The sequence below is a fragment of the Danio rerio genome, chromosome 10 (genome assembly GCF_049306965.1).
Source record: "Danio rerio strain Tuebingen ecotype United States chromosome 10, GRCz12tu, whole genome shotgun sequence".
NCBI lineage: Eukaryota > Metazoa > Chordata > Actinopteri > Cypriniformes > Danionidae > Danio > Danio rerio.
The window spans coordinates 42,973,824-42,997,987 of NC_133185.1; the positions used below are offsets into that span (position 1 = coordinate 42,973,824).

General features: G+C 36.2%; 1 protein-coding gene and 1 long non-coding RNA gene across 6 annotated transcripts in view; one reads left to right on the top strand and one right to left on the bottom strand.

Annotated features, from left to right (window-relative positions):
- The window catches only part of LOC103911773 (uncharacterized), a 281,613-nt gene that overhangs the window by 106,326 nt on the left and 151,123 nt on the right, over positions 1–24,164 (bottom strand). For all 5 annotated transcript variants that reach the window (XR_012386505.1, XR_012386506.1, XR_012386503.1 and 2 more), the window contains 2 exons: positions 23,902–23,982; positions 15,877–15,957 (listed from right to left, as the gene is read on the bottom strand). This is a non-coding gene — a long non-coding RNA (uncharacterized lncRNA). The remainder of the gene's footprint in view (positions 1–15,876; positions 15,958–23,901; positions 23,983–24,164) is intronic.
- LOC137490696 (uncharacterized) lies at positions 18,790–23,141 on the top strand. Its single transcript, XM_068219291.2, has 3 exons — positions 18,790–20,113; positions 20,456–20,632; positions 20,754–23,141. The coding sequence occupies exons 1-3, from the start codon at positions 20,014–20,016 to the stop codon at positions 21,380–21,382; spliced, it is 906 nt and encodes a 301-aa protein (XP_068075392.1). The 5' UTR covers positions 18,790–20,013; the 3' UTR covers positions 21,383–23,141.

The window sequence follows — 24,164 nt, forward strand, 5'->3', positions numbered from 1 at the left end:
TGTTAAGTGACAAGACTTTTGTCTAAGTAAAGTAAGTAAGTAAGTCAGACCTGTCCTAATTAAATCATCACAAATCAAGGCATGACAATATATTATTTCATATAAGCCACTTCTGATACCAAGTGATCAACTAGAAGTCCAGTTATTATTTGTTGTTCCTAAAACTTGGATGGGCGACAAGACTTTTGTCAGGCAGTGTATATTTTTACAGACTGCCTGATGCACAGTATAGTGCACTTAAACCAGGTGAACAACAATAAAAATATGACAAAATAAAAAGAAAAGCATAAGTGCTGTCGCTTCAAACATTCTTCAGTGTCGCATTAAAAATTACCAAGCATTGCTGACAGATAAAAATAGAGCATGACAAGAAAATTAACAAGCCAGTCACTCAAAGTGATGGATAATGATTATTTGTAGTGCATCTAAAAGCTAAAAAGGACGTAACCACAGGGTATGGAGCACAGATCCTTAACCGCAGAGCTATAACATTTCCCTTCCTGCCCCTCAGTATCCTGGGTTAAACGCTGTCAGACTGGCTCTTTCAAAGGCTAGGTAGATAAAACAGCAGTTTTTAGCTCTGCCTTAACCAAAATTGATCCCCATGACCTTTGTAGTTTCAACCACAAATCTAAACCGCCAGGTGACACGCAGCCCGCATTTAACTTTACACAAACCATACCGAGAAATACCGCTGCACCCATTTATGGCATGACTGGCAGGTCAGAAAGGTGATCCATCAGTGATTGGCACTCTCATTGACTGCCGAGGGCTTTAGCTGTCTCTAGGATTACAGGTTATAGAGCCTCTGCCTTTCCTATTTCAGATCTAGCACCTCTCATTGCCATGTTCATAACCCATCTCCTTGCTAAAGCCGTCTCTCTTATCAGCCGGATTGCCTTCCAGTTGATTGTTTGTGAACAATCACTGCTTCCATTATTATGGAGGCATTTCTGCGGGTCGCCCCGCTGAGACGAGGCATCCAGATGAGTGCTTCTGTGCCAAAACAGTACGACCTGTTATAAGAGGCTGAGGCAAGGTCATTGCTTTCAAATGACAACAAACCCGATCTCCAATAGCTCTTTTGTTAGCTGTGCGGCGCTGAGGAAAATGGAGGGAAAATCTGTGGCTTTCCCTCCGGGCGACCGGCTGCAAAAAAAAGCTCCCTTCGTTTAACCCTTTGGCTTTGTAAGCGTTCTCTCGATGGCCTCTTTTTAGATGCAAGCTGGATGTTGACCCTGAAATATATAAGATCAATCTCAACACAAGAGGTTAGGCAACTTCGAATGAGAGCTTTGTCCATGCAAGGACTGAGGTCTCGGAGATCTCAAGTTTTCAACCAGCTAGTCTGAGATTTGACTGAATGGTTGAATAGGTCGGGAAAGGGTCATTGGGTCTACCAGACACTGATCAGGTGCATTACCTAGAGAGATGTATAGAAGCTAAATGCCTCCTTTCAGCAGAGAAACTGACTGATATTTAATAAATAAAGCAGGATAAATATCTATAGCCTGAAAAAGACGGAGGTGGATTATGAATTCTGCATAATGGAACATTGCTCACAGCAGACCTTGAACTACAATCAAAAGAATTATTATCTAAGGTGGTGAATTTGTTTGGAAAGCATCGCGTTGGCTGGAGGAGTCATGCTGTAAAAGGCAGAAACTCAGAGACTTGTTGACGAGTGTTTTTCCATCTGTAAGGCTCAACTATAAGAGTAACCAGTGAACCACTGACCTGATTTGTCCACCTCCAAGCACATATGAACAAAAGCTGTGGTTGATTGCTTTACATGTTGCTCATATGATTGCTTTTTTCCTAAATAAACAGCAACGTTACACAAATCATCAGAATTCTTGCTATGCAACAATAAAAAAATGCTGAGTTCCACACAATTACTTCATGTTGTCCCAACACAAATCAATTAAGCTAACTTAATCAATTGAACATAAAACAATTAAGTTGTCCCCCCAAAAAAAAGAATTGTAATGATTCAACTCATTATAAATATGTGGTTTGAACAAGCAGCAAATGTAATTTGAGGTAAGTAATTCTGAAAAGTACTTCTGAGTGTGCCACTCATACGTGAGTGGGCTTGACAAACCACCTGCAGAAAACACACACTTTCATCTCTCTGTCATTTTAGGCATCACTTCTACCAGACACTCTCTTACAATCACTCAACTTCTCAAAAAAACAAAAAAAAAACAAACACTGCATTTATGACGTGTGCTTCACACACATACAGCACATACAGAAAAAAACTTGATAACACTTTACAATAAGGTTGTATTAGTTAATGTTAGTTAAAGTGTTAACTAATGTTAGTTATTACGCAAAACGCCCATAATGATGCTCTAAACAGGGTGGAGTAACAACTTCTTTAAAAAAAAACCCATAACTTCTTTGTGCAAATTATATAGTTTTACACGCACACACATTTAAACTAAAATCCAATATTAGATTTAGTAAAAACATGCACTCGCTTTCTATATTAATTGAAATGTATTTAAATGGCACCTAGAGGGCCAATGTTTGCTTTACTAATATTATTGAGAAGTTGAACATTATAATATTCTATATCACTTACAAAAGCTGATGTATTCTATCATAAATCATATAAATAAATAAATAATGAGGCTATTTATTAAGAAATGAAATGTAATATTTATTATATATAGAAATGAAAAAAACATACTTTAATAATATTATTAATAATATTAATTATCATAATCATAATTAATATTATTAAGAATATTAATAATATTATTAATATTATTAAGAATATTATTAATAAAATTGATGATGATGATGATGATAATAATAATAATAATTATTATTAAGTAGGATGTTGTTTATTTATTTTTTGAAAAGTCTACTTTTACAATTTGAGACATGTAAACCACTGCAGAAATGTTCTAAAAAGCAGGCCCATGTCATATTCAGAACAGATACTTAATTAATAACCCGCTATAAATTAAAAAAAATAATGTACGTTTTTTTGTTTTCACAAGCTTTGGATACGTAACATAAATTCCACTTTTAAATCATGGGTCACCTATAGCTTTCGCCATGAGGCTGTGTTCAAAATGACATCAATGTTTTCAAAGTGCACTGCGAATGGAACACAATTGTAAACATGAAGATCGCTAAAACTGAACTGTAAAAATAGTTTGGAAGCAAATTACAACTAGAGAAATGACCTTAATGCTTTTTTATTTTTAATAATTCCAACTGTGAATGTTAGAATGTTCTAAATGAATAGGGCATAGGTGGGATAAGTGGGAATAGAACACAGCCCGGAACTATGTTTTTAACGACAGCTCGACAGCTCCAGAGCTGTAGTTGCGAGTCCTCAAGTTTGCGACGCAGTTTGCGAATGTTCGTTGGAGCGACGGATTTGGGAAACGGGAAAACAACAAACTGTGTTTGTAACAATGGAATTTGCAACCTTATTTGGCTAACAATGGTTTTGGGAAATGCACCCCAGAATAGTTAATATAAATATTGTTTTATGGTTAATAATAAACGGTAAAAATCATAATAATAGTAAGATAATAAGGCTGAAATTTCAGCTTTACATGCCAGATATAAATTACATTTTGTGTAAAATAAATGTATGTTTTGCATGTAACACTTTTGAATATCATCTTTTTTTTTATTATGAGGGGAAAATACTCTTTCAAAACATTAAATAACATCAGCGCTTCCAAACTTTTGACTAGTGTAGTCGTGAAGTCAAACATCCTGCCTCGACTCCAGTATAGTGTTTCATCATTTACCAACAGGAATCTCTACAAATCCAACAGCTTGTCTCCAAAAGCAGTGTCGAAAACATTTCTACTGTGAAACAACAAGCTGCTGGAATTATTCCAGTCGTGTAGAACTGAAAATAAAACCCGCCATCAATACAAAACCCCATAATTCACTCTCTACATTTCACACAATCATGTGTGCAATGCATCAGGATGATCGAGCCCTGTGAGAGCTAAATGTCACATCCACACAGCATGTTGACATGATGCTGCTGTCGTCATTAAACCTACTTCGGCTCTCTGCACACTTCAACATTCAGAGTAATGAAATAATGGCTGATGATAGTGTGAGCTTCTCTTTTTTTATTCACAGATGTTCCCACTAGGGCTGCACGATTTCGGAAAAATCTAGCATTTCAATGTTTTGCTGTTCTGTGACATACAGTGGGTAAGAAAAGTATTCAGACCGCCTTAAATTTTTCACTTAGTTTTTTTTGCAGCCATTTGCTAAAATCCTTTAAGTAAATTTTTTCCTCATTAAATGTACACACAGCAGCCCCTATTGACAGAAAAACACAGAATTGTTGACATTTATGCAGATTTGTTAAAAAATTGAAATGTAATAAGTGATCTGAGTATTCAGGACTAAGTAGTCGCCTTTTGCCACAGTCACACTAGAGTTTGAGCTTTACTCTATCATAACTCTATCATAAGGTGCTGCGAAAAGGGGTGGGAACAAACAATTGAAAACATTTATTTTTTAAGCGAGTGATTGATCTATATTTTAAATGTCTGTACAAAGAGGTCATGAGGTCAAAAGATGTCATTTTTTTCGATTGGTCTCACACAGGCTACGTCCGAAAACGCATACTTCCATACTATATAGTACGCTAAAATCAGTATGCGAGACGAATAGTATGACCGAATTCATAGAATTGGAAAATCAGTATGCAAGAAATACCCGGATGACTTACTACTTCCGGCGAGATTGCATCCCGTGCACGCTGCGCTATCCCATGATGCCACGCCACAGAGTTTTCATCAATGGAAGTGAAGGGACGCAACTGACGCAGGTAGGTTGCGTGACCATGACAAAATGGCTGATGTAGTACGTCCGAATTCCATTCTTACTTTTCACATTCATAGTGTATAGAAAGTACCTTTCCAATGGCTAAGTAGTGTGTTTAAATTCAAATGCAGTACCTACTGAGTAGTAGGCGGTTCCGGACACAGCCACAGTCTTGTGATGCGATTTTGTAGGTCAGAGTTCACCAAGCTTAAACTTTGCAACTCAGCATACTGTAAAACTTGTCGCACAGGCTTGCGTTTCTGGTCTACCGCATTTACATGTGTATGAATGGAAGTCTATGGGAGAAAAGTGCATTGTGATCGAGGCTTTTGCTGTGACACTCCTATATTTAAGTCAGGTGCTGTCCATTTCTTCTGATCATCCTTGAAATGGTCCTACACCTTCATTTGAGTCCAGCTCATTCATTCATTTCCTTTCCGACTTAGTCCCTTTATTAATCTGGGGTCGCCACAGCGGAATGAACCACCAACTTATCCAGCATTTGTTTTACGCAGCGGATGCCATTCCAGCCACAACCTATCACTGGGATATATCCATACACACTCATACACTACAGCCAATTTAGTTAATTCAATTCACCTATACCACATGTGTTTGGACTTGTATGGGAAACCAGAGCACCTGGAGGAAACCTACGCCAACACGGGGAAAACATGCAAACTCCACACAGATATGCCAACTGACTCAGCAAAGGCTCAAACCACTGCGCTACAAAGCCACACACTAGGGTTGGGCCGATAGACGATGCTATCGTTCATCGCCGATGACCAATAGACAACACGATCCTGAGCCGGCATCGCCAATCCTCGGCCCCGCCCCCGTCGCAAACCCACTCGCGAAAAATACACACTTAGGCCCCGTTTACACTAATACGTCTTAGTGTTAGAATGGCATTTTATAATGAAAATGATCCACATCCACACCATGTTTTACCTAGCATTTCTGAACAGCCCTCCGTCCTCTGAAAACGCACATCACATGATCACACACAGACACAGCCACACACAGACACAGCCACACACACACACTCTGAGCTCCAGAGAGCAGTGCACATCGGACAGTTTATCAAGGATGTACCGCTAGGTCCCGTCTCACTACAGTTGTTAAAGGTGATATTTAATTGATCTTGTCTCTATCTAACGACTCTTCTGTCTTTTGAATCTATCAGTTAACGTGTCACAGCATCAGTACACTGCTTTAATCTTTCACTTTCACACTTGTACTGAGTCATTTTAGTGAAAACCTCAGATACTGCTGGTTGTGCACCTTTTTTACCGACCAACCTCCCATGGAAAAAGTAATTAACGGGTGCTAATTTGCGTGCAACTTATCTTTATTTTTTTTATGATTTGTTTATGGGTAAAACAAAGACCATGTCGGTCAGGTAGTTGAAACGGTAGGCTACAAATAATTAATTAGTTACGAATTAATTAATTATTCATAAATAATTAATTCACCTCCGCCTATGACAATGATGCCATCGTAAATCGCAATGTTTGACATCAGACATTGTACGATGCCAAATTGGTCGACATCGCCCAGCCATACCACACACACGTCTGTACAGTATAAGACCCTTCAGCTCACAATGCATGTCAGAGCAAATGAGTATCAAGAGGTCAAAAGAATGACCTGAAGAGCTCAGAGACAGAATTGTAGCAAGGCACAGATCTGGCCAAGGTTACAAAAAATTCTACTGCACTTAAAGATCCTAACAGCACAGTGGCCTTCATAATCCTTAAATGGAAGATGTGTGGGATGACCAGAACCCTTCCTAGAGCTTTTCCCCAATTGAGTATCCCTGGAGAGCCCTAAAAATGGCTGTCCACCAATGTTTACAATCCAACTTAACAGAACTGGAGAGGATCTGCAAGGAGGAATGGCAGAGGATCCCTAAATCCAGGTGTGAAAAACGTGTTACATCTTTCCTAAAAGACTCATGGCTGTATTAGATCAAAAGGGGGCTTCTAAATACTGAGCAAATGGTCTGAATACTCAGATCACATATGATATTTCAGTTTTTCTTTTTTAATAAATCTGCAAAAACGCCAATAATTCTGTTTTTTTGAAAAAATAAAAAAGAAGAACTTAAATGATTTTAGCAAACAGCTGCAATTTAACAAAGAGTGAAAAATGTAAGGGGGTCTGAATACTTTCCGTACCCACTGTATAAATGACTTGAATATCTCTATTTGAAAATATTTTGGAATTTCAGGGTGCTTTCACACCTGTGAATCGATTCAGTTGTTCCGAAACAGAGATTACAATTGTTACATTGTTGCTCTTTGCTCTTGGAGCGGTTTGCTTTCACACTGCAATGTTTCTAATCCGACCAAAAGAGCTAAAACAAGTCACGTGTGAGTAAACTCTCCTCACATTGTTCAGAGTGTCAGGGTTTATTTTGCAGCGTCCCGCTCAGCTGTCAGGAGAGGGGGTAATTTAGTGGTGATTGACAGGGTGCGCACGCGTGACGTGTCTGAGGAGAGATGCGGTGGGGAGGGGTGAGAAGGGTGCGCGACGATGCCTATTTGAGGACCGGGAGGGAGACGCGAGATTACTGGGAGATCATCCCTCGTTTGCGGGCATCCGGAGACTCACGAAACTTCCCGCCATACTTATAATTCTCTCTTCATATCACCGTAAGCCTATTACATGTCCATAAAACACTGTGATATAACCGCGCTCGGATCGGATCGCTTTCTCACTGCAATCGAACCGCTCCAGGGTTCGTTTTAATTGAGCCGAGACCACCTCATTCAATCGATCTCGGAGCAATTACTTTGGCGCGGAACAGAGCGCGATTGTCCTGTTGAACCGCGCTACTTGGGCAAACGAGATACGTTCCGAAACAAAAGTGTAGGTGTGTAAGCACCCTTAGATTGCTTAATGTATAATAAACAACCTACAAGTACAAAAAAATACAGTAAATAAAAAGATATGAATAAAATACACAATATTTTATATTTTTCCACAGAGTTAAACAGTATTGAGGAACTCTTATTAAATATTCAAATGTAAAAAAATAACACTGGGAAGTTTTCACTGTAAAAATAATTCGATAAAAATAATTGTTACTAAAGTTACAAATGCTACAATTTCAACATTGCATATGCGCGAATATGCAAACGATCACATTGCGATATCAATGCTGAAACGATAACTTGTGCAGCCCTAGTTCCCATCCATTACAGCAAAAAGAAAGAGAGTCATATCGAGACGAATGAGGCAGTTCATTGAAACATGCACTGACTCCGGCCCCACAATGCACTGCAGCAAACCCGTGTCACTGAACAAACACTTCAGCGCCTCTGTTCTCCCGCCCATGTCACAGGTAATCTTGTTCTGTCTTAGTCATACTGGCCTGAGCACTGAGAGGCTTCATCACTCTCGCCTGAACCCGAGAAAAGCAGACAGGAAAGGTCAGCCGAAAGGGCGTGTAGGAAGGAGGGATACTGTCACTTCTTGTCTGCGGTGAAGGAGGAGAGAAGAAAAACACATGCGAGAGAGCAGGGCAACTCCACCGACAGAACAGACTTTACTATCGGGAGGAAGGAAAGACCATTGCATAATACACACCACTGCAATTTGTTAAACTGCGGTAACACTTCACCGTTTTCGTCAGGAGAGCTTTTGATGTTACACGCATGGCTGATGAGAGCACCTGTTTCATGAGCAGATGCCGAAGTGTGTACCTGCTAATCAACGTCTGTAGCGGATGCAGTGAAACACACATTCACTTAACGCTGAGACAATGTTCACCTTAGGGTTGCATAATAGTGTGTGATATTTAGTGTCTATTATATATTGTAACAAACATGTCTTGATAGTCTGAAAGAATTGACTGCTTGTTGGAGTGAGACTAATTTAAGACATAAAAAAAACTAAAATATTCCAGTATGTTTTTTTTTTTCAAAGACGATACGATATACAGTTAGGATAAAGCCATTCTAAATTTTTAGCTGCCCTGTATATTTGTTTGTATAACCAATGTTTGTTCTTTCTTGTTCTGTGTTTTATACACTACCTGACAAAAGTCTTGTCGCCTGTTCGAGTTTTAGGAACAACAAATAATAACTTGACTTCTAGTTGATCATTTGGTTTCAGAAGTGGCTTATATAAAAAGGCAAAGGGCTCTAGATTACGCTTGTTTTAACAAAATAAAATATGATCAAGCCTTGATTTTTAATTATATAATTAGGACAGTAAGGTCTGACTTTGCTTAGACAAAAGTCTTGTCACTTAACAGAAATAATGTAAAGTATAGAATATAAAGTCATGGTGCAGTGGAGAAAGAATGAATTTTGTGTTTGACTCCTATGAGCTTGGAGGACTGCATCCATACATCTCTGCAATGACTCAAATAACTTAATAAAGACATCTGGAATGGCAAAGAAAGCGTTCTTGCAGGACTTCCAGAGTTCATCAAGATTATTTGGATTCATTTTCAATGCCTCCTCCATCTTACCCCAGACATACTCAATAATGTTTATGTCTGGTGACTGGGCTGGCCATTCCTAAAGCAGCTTGACTTTCTTGGCTTTCAGGACCTTTGATGTGGAGGCTGAAGTACGAGAAGGAGCACTATCTTGCTAAAGAATTTGCCCTCTTCAGTGGTTTGTAATGTAATGGTCAGCACAAATGTCTTGATACCTCAGGCTGTTGATGTTGCCATCCACTCTGCAGATCTCTCACATGCCCCCTATACTCAATTTAACCACAAACCATGATTTTTCCTTCACCAAACTTGACTGATTTGTCTGAAAATTCTCTGAATTTCTCTGAAGATTGGGATGCTGTTAAACCGATAATTCGTCTGAAAAATCTACCTTCTGACACTTTTCCAAATGATCAACTAGAGGTCAAGTTATTCTTTGTTGCTCTTACAGCTGGGATTGACAACAAGACTTGTCAGGTAGTGTGTGTGTATTTATATATATATATAAATATATAGAGGGTGCTGTTTTTCTTTTTAATTTTTTAAAATCTGAATTATGTTACTTAGTGTAGTGTTTCTCAATCCTAGTCCTTGCGTCCCATGGCGCTGCATATCTCCTGTTTTTCTCCTTTCAGGAAAGACATTTGTTCTAATTCAACAACAGGTGCCCTGCAAAGTGGATTCCATAGGATATTTCACCATGATTTAAGTTTGAAGGGAGCGTATAGGTTTCTTTCAAGTGAATTTTTAGTGCATAAGGTGATTTATTCTGGAATTATTTACAAAAGTATATTAGAGAGCAAAGAAGGAGAAGGGACTAGGGAAGAATGCACACTGCATAGGGACATGTCAGTCAGAACACATGTCATGCACGGAGCTCTTCTAACAAGTTGGTTGTCTAAATCAGGGGTTCCCAAACTTTTCAGCCCGCGACCCCCAAAATAACAATGTCAGTGAATGTCATACTGTAAATATCCAAACATTGCACACACAACTATAGGCATATATAAACATGAGCATATTGACAACACAAAAATGCAAGTCTATTAACCATATAATGTTTTTTATAGTCATTCTTTTATTTAGTTACATTTTATTATAAAAATTTAAGGCTGATGGCCTATTTGTATGTTGTTATTTTTTAATGCTACTATTAACTATCTTCCGTGGCTTATGAATAAAATATAGTAATTCAGATAGTTTAATAAAATTTATTTGAGTTTTGGGCATCACCAAGAAACCCCTTGTCATTGACTCGCGACCCCCACGTTGAGAACTACTGGTCTAAATCAGCAGGGGTAAATAAGAGAGACGTGCAAAATATGCAGATCGGTGGGGTGCGAGGAGCGGAAAATGTAGACTGATGCACAAATTTCCATTGACTCTATGTTCTCTGCAAAACGTAAAATACTGTGTCATTGCATTTTTCAGATGACATGTCCACTAGAGGGCGCTGTCTAAATATTTGAGATTCTGAAATACTCAGGGCAGTGTTTCTCAATACTGGTCTTTGCTCTGCACATTTTCTATTATTCTCTTTTCGGGAGAGACGATTGTTTAAATCTAACAACAAGAGCCCAGCAAAGTAGACTCTACAGGACATTCCACCATGATTTAAGTTTGAAGGGAGCACAAATGTTTCATTAAAATGGAATTTAAGTGTGTGATGTGCGAGTTTATATTGTGTTTATTTACGGAGGTATATTATGCTATGGTACAGAACAAAGAAAGAAAAGGGACTAGGGAAGAACGCACACTGCGTAGGGACATGTCAGTCAGAACACGTCATGCACGGAGCTCTAACGAGCTGGTTATCTTAATCAGCTGGGGTAAATAAGAGAGACATGCAAAATATGCAGATCGGTGGGGTGCGAGGAGCGTAAAATGTAGACTGAAGCACATATTTCCATTGAGCATGTGTTAAACATTTATGTGTCTCAACACGACAGACTTTAGAATGTATTGATTTATCTGATTCTGAACAAAACATGTCAATGATGACAGATGAGTCAATAAGTCAATGATAAGTGACTTCGTTTCCACATTAATCAGCATTTGTGAGCAAATAATTTGATCGAATGACTAAGTAAACCACCAATTAAGACAGATACTTGGCACTTCCAGCTAAAAATACAGTCTTTTGGGTCAATATTGCACACCCTTAGTGCTAAAGCAATGATTAATCCTGAAAATCTGAAAAGCATCAGCTGCCAGTATTTATCAAACTACTTTTTTACAATCATCAAAATATTAAATACACCATCAAAAAAAGCAGATATAGCTAACTAAAGGTTTCTTCATAAATAAATTAAGGCTTGCCACAAATAAAATTTTTAGTTGTGTGATCAATTGTCACAGAAATTTTTGCAATAATATTGTCGATAATATTGTCATTTTGAGATTATTTTATGCCACTGATTAAATAATGATTAAATAACATCATAATAATGGAAATAGCCCTAAACACTTTAAAATACTTATCATTCTTCAGGTTATTTAGATCCTATAATTTGATGTTAAAAAGGTAAATGTCCTATTATATACACTATTAAATGTTCTATTAGGTAAATGTCCAATTATAAACAGACACCAGTGATGTAGAATGTAAATGTCATTGTAAACATTATTTGTGAATTTGCAAATGTATATTGAAATGGCAAAAAATATTGAGGTCATCCCCAAGTATTGCACGATAAGTCGATTGATTGATTGATTTTTTTGATTGATTTTTGTGACAGGCCTAGTTATGAAAGGAGCCTCTTAGCTGAACAGTGTCTGCAACGAAATCTAACATTAGAACAGTTACACACTTTCTAAGACCAAATGAAATAATTAATAAATAAGACAAATCATCCACTATATAATGAAAAAAGTTTGACATTAAAGATGTTCAAGATCGAAAAGGAAAATAAAAAATATAAAAATGTCAGACAATAATATTAGAAATAGACAATAATGATCATTGCACCGCATGTGTAATTGCTCAATTAAATCATAAAAATACATTTAGATTAATGACAATAACAAAAAAAAAACTCACAAATATTGGAATTGGGATACACTGGAATACAATTGTATATTAAAATTTGTATCAGTCAAAAACGATACCTGTCACATCAGTCCTCAGGTCTTACACTGGCTCTCAGTTACATTCAGAATAGATTTAAAAGTATTATTACTTTTCTATAAATCATTAAATGGCCTAGAACCTCAATAGATTACAGATATGCTCACTGAATACAAACCTATAGCAGATCACTCAGATCATTACGACCAAGTAAATTAGAAATTCCAAGAGTTCAGTCAAAGCAGGGTGAATCCGCTTTCAGCTACTGCACCCCCCACTGCTGGAATCAGCTTCCAGAAATGACCAGATGTGCTCCAACATTAAGCACATTCAAATCATGACTGAAAACACATCTGCTTAGCTGTGCCTTTACTGAATGAGCACTGTGCTACATCCCACAGGTCGCACTATTCTGTCTTTCTTTTCTTTTTTATTCTTTTAAAACCTGTTTAACACATTTTTATTTAATTTTAAACATTTTAATTCTTTGTTGTTTTTATTTTCTTATCTTTTATTCGTGTTTATGTAAAGCACTTTGAATTACCAATGTGCCACATAAATAAACTTGCCTTGCCATTATTTACAAATGACATTTTTTGGTCTTTTTTATCTCCTGGAACCTAATTTACTGCTGAAAGTACTGTTGAATCTCAAATGTTAAATCTTTTGCCTCCATCTAAAAGTGTCTATAGATAACAGCGTCTTCTAAACAGCCAGATGTAAATGTGAGCTCTGGAAAAAGGAAAGTGGAAAAAATAAACTTTTTTTTAAATATGTTCCTCAAGCAAATTGCACAGCTTATCACACACATTTGAATTAAACAGCTTTTAAGTTCCTGTTGGAGCATCTGAGTATATGCAACAACATGAGTGCTAGTAAATGAAGACAGATTGGTAATTTTAGGGGTGGATCTGTCACTTTAAGATGTTGTATTCCACTAATTTAGGTCATTTTCATTGTTAACTAAGAGCATTTGGCAGCAGGGGTTTGAGAGAATACGGGTCAGACATCTGGCGAGGATTCTTTCAAACGAGACGCTCTCTGTCAGAGCCGTGGTGCAGCACATGTTCATGACAGGCTTGAACCGTTGCGTTTACGCAAATAACATTGGTTTTTAGAGCAGATTATGAAGCAGTCCCATAACATGCATTTCATCTTTATAGCTTTTAGTTCTTCCTGCAATGTGACTAATACACACAGACAAAAGCTACTAAGAACAAAAAAAAATGTCTTGCATAATCTACACATCCGCCTTACAATTAAATAGTTTAGAAAAGCTGATATACTAATGTATGTTTTTAGGAGGTACTCTTACCATGGTCAGAATGAGAGTGAGTAAACAGCTCCACCTACTGGAAACATACAGTCAAGACACTCGACAAATTATAGATCATATCTAATCAAACAAGTTTGACATTACTGATATGTTGAGATAAGGCAAAAAAAAGATTATAAAAAATATATAGTAATAATCTGAAAATAATTAAAAATAAATAGACAAACTATATATATTAAAAAAAGTTTTAAAAATCAAAAAGCAGAAAAATTACTACTACTACTACTAATAATAATAATAAAATAAATGAAGACAAAATTTACACTACACAGAAGCAAACAAGTCAGTTTTTTTTTTTTGCAAACATTTAATATATGCAGAATTTGTAAACTGCATACTCAAAATCTCAAAAGTGCTTAAGTACAAATAAATTATTTGTTTTGTATAATGTATTAGAGGTATATTAGTATTCTCCACTGCATGTCCAGGGGCCTCATGTACGAAGACTTGCGTGGAAATCTTACTAAAGCATTGCGTACGCACAAAGCTGTAAATGTGCGTACGCAGAAAAAAATTCAGGGGCCTCATGTACGAAGACTTGCGTGGAAATCTTACTAAAACATTGCGTACGCACAAAGCTGTAAATGTGCGTACGCAGAAAAAAATTCAGATGTATGAAACACTGCGTACGCCGAATCTCACGCATATTCTTTTGTACATCTGAATGAACGTGAAACTGAGCGCAACATGCACGAGCACAAAACCCCTCCCTGCCTCCTCCCCCGTATGAATATGCTAATGACTATGCTAATGGCAAAACCCAACGAAAAAGCAATGGAAAAAGCAAGCAAAAAGAGAAACTTTGAACAGAATGTGAATTGGAGGTGCTGCTTTCGCGGTGTTATTTGCAAGTTTGTTCTCCGGAATTAACAACAAAAGAAAAAAATAGAGTGGGAGAGTTTAGCTGATGCAGTTAACACAGTTGGGTCTGAACATCGCACTGAGTGCATTAAAAAAAGAAATAGTGTGGTTTATATCTGTAAAATGTTGCAGTACCTTTAGCAGTCTCAGTGGCGCACCTCATAAGAAACATGTGATTATGTACAGACACATTCGAGTATAAACTCGGCTTGAAACCAGCGTCTGATGAATTCTTTCTTCTTTTTTTCCCGCTACATATCAGATTTTGCCCACTATTTATCACGAGAAAGACAAGTAGGAATCATCAATACGTTTGTGCATCATATTTTATTTGCACATTTATTGAATGGAAATGTTTCTGATTCACGCATGCAAATTTATCTTCAAATAGTGTCTTTATAGCAATGTGCGTGCAGTAGATTGCTCAGATTACATTGGGAAAACAGGCGACTGCTGCAAATTGTGCTTTAATGTTTAGCTGGTCAACTGTATGGTATGGAAATCTTACATACCTACTATATGAACCCGTCTCATACAGACGCCATTGCAAGGATCAGACACTTTGTAGAGAAGAATTTAACACAACTGCCTCTAGGAGTCGCCAATGGAAATAAAACAGACACGCACAAAAAATGTGCGTACGCCAGCCAGAAAGCTGCCGTGAAGCTGCGCACATTCCCACGTTCAGTTCATTGTTAGTAAATCCAAACGTGAGCGATTCTGAGCGTAAAACCTGGCGTACGCAAAGTTTTTGTGCGTACGCAGCGTTGATACATGAGGCCCCAGGTCTTTGCTTTTAATATGAATTATGCACTTTGTTTAGAAAAACAGGCTTCTTCTAAAAACAGAAAACCTTTTTTTTTTTTTTTAATTCAAGAGTGATTAGACAATACCACAACAAACATCAATACTTAACTCAGACTCTAAAAATTACTGGAAAGCAACCAAGATTGCAACGCAAACTTCGAAGCACTCGTCAGATTCCCTTGCATCACCTTCCAAAAATAGATCTGAGTCCATCTGTTCCCGCTTATTTCAGACCATTATATTTGATCTCTGAAAGAATGCTCCAGCAGGGCATCTCAATGATCTACCGTCATCAGTGGGAACGCATTTCAGAAGATACAGAAATAACACAGTGTACAAGAGAGATGCTGAGTAATTATTATTTAGAACTGAGCATTAAAAGACTAAATAAGCATCAAGTAATACCTTAAAATGCACCTAGCGAGAAAATGCATGCTCATATCTCTAGGTATTTCTATACCACTTAAAGTGACCCCAAATTGATCAACAACAACAACATATATATACATATATAGCCAGCGTTACCTTCAAAAAGTGCACAAGAATGAAGGCGTTGGATGATTCAGAAGTTCATCAGTCACCATCAGTCCAGGCAAAAGAATGACACTGTAAAAGGGAATAAAAAAATACTTTTACTGTAACAGTGATTTGTATGTTTTGATAGCATGATTTATAATTTCTTTAAAAAATAATGACATAAAATCAAATTATTAAACACAATTACATACATATATGCCAAAAAGCAGCTCGTATTTGGAATTATTTACCATGAAAACTATCATTGGGGTCAAGTTTTTATGTTTACACATTCACACTTTCTCCTTAATAATATAATTTCACAGAAATATTCTTTGCAAATTCTGTTTATTAGCAGCCAATGACTATCAATTTACAACATTGTTGACAGACAAATAAACAGTGCTAATGTTGATTTCAAGTCATTCTTACATGTGAATTCTGACCGAATTTTCAAAATACCATGGTAACAATATAGGGAGCATGTCACAGGTAGGCATGAGACGAAAACTTCTGTTTTCAAGGTATGCCTGCAGTTTGGAAAAATCAAGGTTTTAAAATCATTCAAATTTTCTGCACTACCTTTCCTAAGGTATGTTTACTATTTTTTAGGACAACAGTATGTCCAGCAGAAAGATATTCAAAGATGTCCTTTAAAATTGTAAATAAATCAGTGTTTTTAAAGCAATTGAAGAGAGCAGAAGTCAATGATTCATTTAAATATTTAGCCCGACACGTTTACTGCTCCAAAATATTTTTAATGTTTCTCAAAATAAAATCTATTGTGTACAAAAGGGGAAAAGTTTCAGACCCGGACATTTGAAAAGAATATATTTTAGAGCAATAATCACAAAAACACGGAACCGTGAAACCGTGACATTTTTATCCAAGGTTATCATACCGTCAGAATCTTGTATCGGCCCATGCCTAGACACAAGATGCCACTGAATGAATGTGCGAATATAATACCTCAATATAAATATCTATACCAGACTTTAATGTGTACTTGATTATTAATAAAGGTGTGTTTAAAAAACAACTGTTTTTCCACATTGATAGTTATACAAAAAGTTACTTAAGCAGCAAATCAGCACTGCTGAAAGACTATTTGATACTGAAGACTAGAGTAATGATTCCAAAAGTGTTATATATACTTATTTTATATAATGGTCTTAAATGATTTTTTTAGAATAGTTGCTTTGTAACTGACTAGCCTAATCTAATGAAAACAAACAAACAAACAAAAAGAATCAATGGGATGAAAACCGTGTGTTTGTTTGTAAGATCCGTGGGAAACAAATGCTACAGCGCCCTCTGCTGTCTCCACAGATTATACTCAAACTCAAACCCTGACTCAAAACGTAAACATTTCAGAATACATGGAATGTTTGAGTTGGGTAACTAGAAATAAACCTCACAATATACAAAATTATTAAATGTTTTTTAAAATAACATACACTGTAAAAACAGTTAAAAATAAATAAATAAATTGAATTTAAGTCTATATATAAGGGGTCAGCAACCTTGTAGGCCCGGTTTTACAAAAGTAATCCACTAGGATTTTGGATAACAAATTGGGTCAAATCTTGAAAATGGGTTTTTCAAAAGAAAAAACAGATTACATAATTGGATTAGATCACATAATCCAATCTTGGTTTTGATCCAGATCAAACCTTAAGTTTGGGTTTTTCAAACCTTTTTAGGAGGATTTAGATCACTTTGATCCAAAAAAATCTGGATTAAACTGATCCCATCAGGGCCCGTTTTTTTCAAAACGTTTAATTCAGATATAATTGATCCGAAATTAGTAATCTTGTTTTTGCAATCCGTGATCACGTAATCCAGCTTACTTTTTGAGCCAGTTTTTCAAAGCAACATCGGGTTGGATCAATTTGATCTGGATAGGAACTTTTCAAGATCCCTAAATCTGGATAACCAGTGCTCAAACAAGATCACACTGTAGAACTAGAGATATGTAAAGAGTGACAAGTAGAATAGCCAGTGTGGGGTCAATATAACTTTATTTTTATTTGAAATGAAAAAACAAACATTTAAAAAAAATAAAAATAAAATAAAATAAAAACCCCACCCTATCCTGTTCTAGCAGTCCGCTCATCTGAGACCTATAACACAAGCACTGTACATTGAGGATATTTATAACAAGTTTTAAATACAGATGTATTGAAGAAAAAAAAAGACAATGTCAAAACCTCCACAATAATTTCAGTCTTCCTCATCTGATGTGGAGAGACCGGCTTGTCTGAGCGTAGCCTTTAGAAGGCGGATCTCAAGTCTGGCCTTGGTTTGCTGCAGTTTGGTTAGAGTCAGTTGTTCCTCTGTCAGATGAAGCTGTGCTTCTGCCCTTTCAGTCTCGTTTTGCAATTGTTGAAAGTGATTTCAAAAATCAGTGATTGCCATTCTTTGTATTTTTTGGGTTATTCTGTAATCGTTGCATGCATCACTAATAAACATTCTGAAAAGAAAAATATTTACCATTGTATATATATATATATATATATATATATATATATATATATATATATATATATATATATATATATATATATATATATATATATATATATATATATATATCAACTAGTGACAGAATAAAATGTATTGTTTTTGGTCAATTTTGACAGCTGTTTGGGAGATTATTTTATGAGGCCAAACTCTTGTTAATTTGCTGTAGGCCTGTACTGAAAGGCTGTTTATGATGAAGCCTACCTAATTACTATAGCCTGATGGATGAACAAATAAAATTAAAACCTTATAAATAAATAGGATATCTTGTAAGATACTGCATGATCCAAGTATAGTATTTTTTGATAGATTTTAAAAATTTTCATTACATTTTGAGCATGAAATCCACGCTTGTTGGAAAAAAACAGAGCACCCAGAGGAAACCCACACCAACACAGGGAGAACATGCAAACTCCACACAGAAACAATAACTGACCCAGCGATGTGCTTGCTTGGAGGCGACAGTGCTAACCACTGAGCTATCGTGTTGCCCCTGAATCTAATCACATTATTATTATCATTATCATTATTATTATTATTATGGCCGTGTGTGAAATAATAGAATAACTGGAGAAATAATTCAACAATTGCAATTGAAATCACAGATTGCATGAACTGAATTACTGGAATGAAATACGAGTAAATGCTGCCCTCTAGAGGTACCTGAGAAGAACATACGCCATAAAATGAGAATTTAGGCTAAATGATTTACCAACTTTATTATTAAACACTGAACACTTATGTTGTTCACAACAACAAGCTAAATATGAACTCATAAAAATGAATGTAGACCAGAGCTGTCAATAAAATGACAAAAATGAATGCAGATTCACAATAAATGTGGCTTAAATTGAAGACGATTACTGAAAAAGCTATTATTTGTATTTATGTTTCAGATTTATGATGCTTTTTTGGTTTGAAATCAATAAAAAATCTATAATTTATTTCAACTTGTTTAATTACACAAGTTTATTGATCGACAAATCAAGGATTATGTGGTGCTGAAAACAAGAATAACGATAATATTAATATGTTATTATTTAATATCAATTATGATAACTATAATAATACTCAAATAGTTTAAGTATTGCCGACCCTAACTTCTGAACGGTTTTATATTTAAAATTGGATTTGGGTTTCACAAAACCTTTATTTCAAGTCCTTTGTCACCAAATATATTAAATTTTAATTAATTATTTTTTTAAACTCACAAATAAACCAGCTTTTGTTTCTTATAAAGGAATTTATTATTTATTAATAAGAGATTCTTGATTTATGCAGCTGACATTTGTTTTTATGTCCTGTTCATGTGTCCTCAGTCATTTCTTTTAAAGGAAAACATTTTAGAGAAGTGTCCTGTTACCATAGTTGCAGTATATCGATCACATCATCACATCATTTAGAATGCGTTCTGAACTGTATGCAAAGCCCCGCATCATCGAGTAAAGCTCAGTGCGTTTGTGGTTTTGTGGTTGTGTGGAAGTGTTTTTGCGGTTTGTCATTGACAGTAATTCGCTGTTTAGCAATCCACGGTGCAAGACCGAGATTGTCTCTGCAAACATCACTGAGAAAGTTTCACACACCCTAGCACAGAGTTTCAAACTGGAAAAAGAACAACCAAGAATGGAGGAAAAGAGGAAAAGGAGATTTTTCAAGATACCCTCTTTCCTCAAAGCTGGCAAAAACACAGCACAGCTTGAACAAATGCCTGAAAATGGCCATGGTGAGTCATATTCACACTGTAATTTGATTATTCAGGGGTTTTCCTGATTTCAGATTATTTAAGCCCCCTTCTGTCCAGTTTTTGGGCTGTCTAGGCTCTTGTTAGACCCATAATTGACAGACCTTAAAGGATTAATTTACCAAAAAATGTATATTTGTTATTAATTACTCCCCCTCATGTACAGTAGTTCCAATCCTCTAAGACCTTTGCTAATCTTCTGGACACAAATTAGGATATTTTAATTTATATGTAATAAGGGATGTTATAAAAACTGTAAATGTTAATTTCCTGTCAAATGACTGTGGAAAAGTGAGTCAACTACAATCATTTCTCTTTTAACAGACGAGGAGGTGAAAGAGAGGAAGAGAAAAAAGAGCCGGCTGGCATCATTCCTCAGATCTTGCAGGAAACACCTGACAATCTCCTGCCTCACCCCTAATAAAGAAATCGAGCTGGAGAATGAAGAGGAGGAGGAAGAGCAAATAGATCTCCCAATCTCTCCACCCAAAGACGCTGATGGTAAATGAACATGTTTACATCAACATATCAGTCTATACTGCTATTAATAAATTGTAAACTTTAACATCTTGTTGAAAATCACTTTGTAAAATGTGTAACCACTTCATTTCTCTTTTAACAGATGACTTTCTGCGCAACTCAACGATTGAGCATCATCAAATCATAGTGACTCCCATGATACACAGAGAGCCTTGTGTGGAAGATGAGATAAATGTCAGCCAAGGAGAAATATTAATGAAGAAAACTACTTCATCCTGTGGAGAACAAGAGGAGGAGGAGGGCAAGATTAAAGAGGAGATGAAGGAGAAGAAGAGGAGAAGGAGAAGGAAGAAAGAGCAGGAGAAAACGGAGGAGACAATGATGGACAAGAAGGAGGAGGGCAAGATTGAGGAGGAGGATGGAAGGAAAGGGAGAATGATAAAAGAGGAGAAGATGGAGGAGATGATGATGGAGAAGGAGGAGGAGGGCGGCACGATTAAGAAGGAGGGGAAGAAGAAGGAAAGGAAAAGGAGAAAGATTAGGAAGAAAGAGGAGAAGAAGGAGAGAAGGAGCAGGAGGAAAGAGGAGATGAAGAAGAATGAGGAGGAGGACATGGAGATGATGGACATGAAAGAGGAGATAAAGGAGGAGGAGGAGGAGGAGGAGGAGGAGGAGAAGGTGAAGAAGAGAAATCGAAAGCAGAAAATAAGCAGCAGGATGAGCAGAAGAATGATGAGGAGGAGAAATAAAAGGAGGAGGATGAGGGGATGATGGAAGAGGGAGAAAAACAATAAAGAAATGCATTAAAAATGTGTCCCTGTCTGTTTTGTTTATCTGTTTAAAAATGAACTCTTGTGTGTCTGGTGTTGTAGAGAATAAATCATTCATTCATTTTCTTTTTCGGCTTAGTCCCTTTATTGATCCGGGGTCGCCACAGCGGAATGAACCGCCAAATTATCCAGCATGTTTTTACACAGCGGATGTTCTTCCAGCTGCAACCCATCTTTGGGAAACATCCATATACACTCATTCACACTCATACACTAAATACAATTTAGCCTACCCGATTCACCTGTACCGCATGTCTTTGGACTGTGGGGGAAACTGGAGCACCCGGAGGAAACCCACGCGAATGCAGGGAGGACATGCAAACTCCACACAGAAACGCCAACTGACCCAGCTGAGGCTCGAACCAGTGACCTTCTTACTGTGAGGCGACAGCACTGCCTAAAGCGCCACTGTGTCAATATTTTCACAGTATGTCTGATAATATTTCTTCTTCTGGAGAAAGTCTTATTTGTTTTATTTCGGCTGGAATAAAAGCAGTTTTTAATTTTTTTAAAAACAATTTTAAGGACCAAATTATTAGCCCCTTTAAGCTTTATTGTTTAGATAATCTACACAACAAACCATCGATATACAATAGCTTGCCTCATTACCTAATCTGCCTAGTTAACCTAATTAACCTAGTTAAGCCTTTAAATGTCACTTTAAGCCGTATAGAAGTGTCTTAAAAATATCAAGTCAAATGTTATTTACTGTCATCATGGCAAAGATAAAATAAATCAGTTATTAGAGATGAGTTATTAAAACTATTATGCTTAGAAATGTGTTGAAAAAAAATCTCTCCGTTAAACAGTAATTGAGGAAAAACTAAACAGGGGGGCGAATAATTCTGACTTCAACTGTCTGAACACATTTTTACCTCAAGATTTTGCAACAACCGTCTCAGTTTTTCACCACTAGATGGCGGCGCTACTATTATAAAAAGATTATTGAAGGGGCAACAAAAAAGCTCATTTACACATTTGATCTATTTGTTTGTTTGTTGCTTTATTTATGTCTGGGTTTGTTTACACTTTAAGTAGTTCTAGTTCCGTCTCTGAGTCTAGAATAGGCTGTAGTTTTCCTCTGTAAGTGTTGTGGAAACAATCTGAAAATTGTTTTCTCTGTAACGATTACTGACCGCAAGCCACATGCTGAACACAAAACACTATCTGTCTAGTATGGTTTGTTTAATTTGACTCATTTGGTAATTCCATTAGAGAACTAATAAAATCAGCACAACATCAGAATGCCTCAGATTAAGCAGCAACTTTCAATTGACACTTTCACCACAAACATAATATTTTAAACTCCACGCAGAAACGCCAACTGAGCTGAGCAGAGGTTCGAACCAGCAAACTTCTTGCTGTGAGGCGACAGCACTACCTACTGTGCCACTGCATCGCCATAATAATGGTAACTTGATTAACGTAGTTAAGCCTTTAAATGTCACTTCAAGCTGTGTAGAAGTCTTAAAAAAATCTAGTAAAATATTATTTACTGTCATGGCAAAGATAAAAGATATCAGGTATTATTTATTAAAACTATTATGTTTAGAAATGAGTTGACGAAATGTTCTCTCAGTTAAACTGAAATTGGGGAAAAAATAAAGAGGGGGCGAATAATTCAGGGGGGCTAATAACTCTGATTGAGATGACAATAATATATATATATCAAAAAAAGCTTGACATTACTGATATGGTCAAGATTGAAAAAGCAAAATAAAAAAATAAATCAATAAATAAAGAAAATAAACTATTTACTGTAATCCAAGACAAAATGAGAAGGAAATCTCAAAAAATCTGAAATTTACTGTTTGATTCTCAGAATACAATTTGCATTTTACAATCTGAAGATTTTCAATGTTTTTTTTTTCCAATGAAACAAACATTTAATATTTGCATAAATTGTAAACTGCATACTCAAAATCTCAAAAGTGCTTAAGTACAAATAAATTATTTGTTTTGTACAATGTATTAGAGGTATATTAGTATTCTCCACTGCATGTCCAGGTCTTTGCTTGTAATGTGATTTATGCAATTTGTTTAGAAAAACAGGCTTCTTATAAAAACAGAAAACCTTTTTTTTAATTCAAGAGTGATTAGACAATACAAATCCCTTGCATCAACCTTCCAAAAACAGATCTGAGTCCATCTGTTCCCGCTTATTTCAGACCATTATATTTGATCTCTGAAAGAATGCTCCAGCAGGGCATCTCAAATCTACCGTCATCAGTGGGAACGCATTTCAGAAGATACAGAAATAACACAGTGTACAAGAGAGATGCTGAGTAATTATTATTTAGAACTGAGCATTTAAAGACTAAATAAGCATCAAGTAATACCTTAAAATGTATCTAGTGAGAAAATCCATGCTCATATCTTTAAGTATTTCTTATTACACTTGAAGTGACCCCAAATTGATCAACAACAACAACATATATATACATATATAGCAAGCGTTACCTTCAAAAAGTGCACAAGAATGAAGGCGTTGGATGATTCAGAAGTTCATCAGTCACCATCAGTCCAGGCAAAAGAATGACACTGTAAAAGGGAATAAAAAAATTATAACAATTACTGTAACAGTGATTTGTATGTTTTGATAGAATTTTTTAAGGATTTATAAATCATGCTGACATAAATTTAGTTATTAAATACAATTACATACATATATGCCAAAAAGCAGCTCTTATTTGGAATTATTTACCATGAAAACTATCATTGGG

Bases quoted from the DNA above. Each gene is read 5' to 3' on its own strand.
- LOC137490696 (XM_068219291.2), top strand. From the start codon at position 20,014: ATGGAGGAAAAGAGGAAAAGGAGATTTTTCAAGATACCCTCTTTCCTC. The intron at 20,114-20,455 runs GTGAGTCATATT...CTCTTTTAACAG, and splicing joins AATGCCTGAAAATGGCCATG to ACGAGGAGGTGAAAGAGAGG. The intron at 20,633-20,753 runs GTAAATGAACAT...CTCTTTTAACAG, and splicing joins TCCACCCAAAGACGCTGATG to ATGACTTTCTGCGCAACTCA.